Consider the following 595-nt stretch of genomic DNA (forward strand, 5'->3'; position numbering starts at 1 on the left):
TCCTGCGCGTCGGCCCGTAATGCAGCGACGCGAGAGGAGCGGCGGGGCTCCGCTGCTGCTGCTTCAGCTGCTGTTGTTGCTGCAGTTGCTGCTGCTGCTGCAGGCACGCCTGTCTTTCTTGCTGCGCCGCAGTCCGGTGCTGCAGCTGCAACTGCTGCTGCTTCTGCTGCTGCTTCTGCTGCAGCACTCGCCGCTTGCTGCGCCGGCTCTCCATGCGCTGCAGCTGATGCCGCTGCTGCAGGGGCGTCGGGCCCCGCAGCAGCCTGCTGCTGCTGCTGCTGCTGCTGGCAGCGCCGCTCCTCCGTCGCAGCAGCAGCCGCAGCGTCAGCGGCAGCAGCGGGAGAGGCCCTCTGGGGGGCCCCCTGGGGGCCCCCCCCTAGGGAGGCCCCCTGGGGGGCCCCCTTGGGGGCCCCCCTGCTGCTTGCTGCTGCACTTTGGGTCTCCATCCGGGTGGCCAGGAGGCAGCAAGTGTCTCCTGGGGCCCCCCCCTGCAGCAGCGAGAGGGGCCCCCCTTTGGCTGCTGCTGCTACGGCGCTAGAGGCCATGCTGCTGCTGCTGTTGCTGCTGCTGCTGCTGCAGGAGGACCCACCGAGCT

The 595-nt window shown here is 70.8% G+C and overlaps 1 protein-coding gene across 1 annotated transcript in view; it reads right to left on the reverse strand.

Annotated features, from left to right (window-relative positions):
• The window catches only part of ETH_00033830 (uncharacterized protein), a gene marked incomplete at both ends in the record, with an annotated part of 865 nt that extends 320 nt beyond the window's left edge, over positions 1 to 545 (reverse strand). Inside the window, one exon of the mRNA XM_013376247.1 lies at positions 1 to 545. Within this exon, the coding sequence (XP_013231701.1) occupies positions 1 to 545 (545 nt within the window).
• Positions 546 to 595: the final 50 nt, after the last annotated feature.

This window comes from Eimeria tenella, genomic scaffold (assembly GCF_000499545.2).
Source record: "Eimeria tenella Houghton genomic scaffold, Eth_scaff3279, whole genome shotgun sequence".
In the NCBI taxonomy this organism is placed as follows: Eukaryota; Apicomplexa; class Conoidasida; order Eucoccidiorida; family Eimeriidae; genus Eimeria; species Eimeria tenella.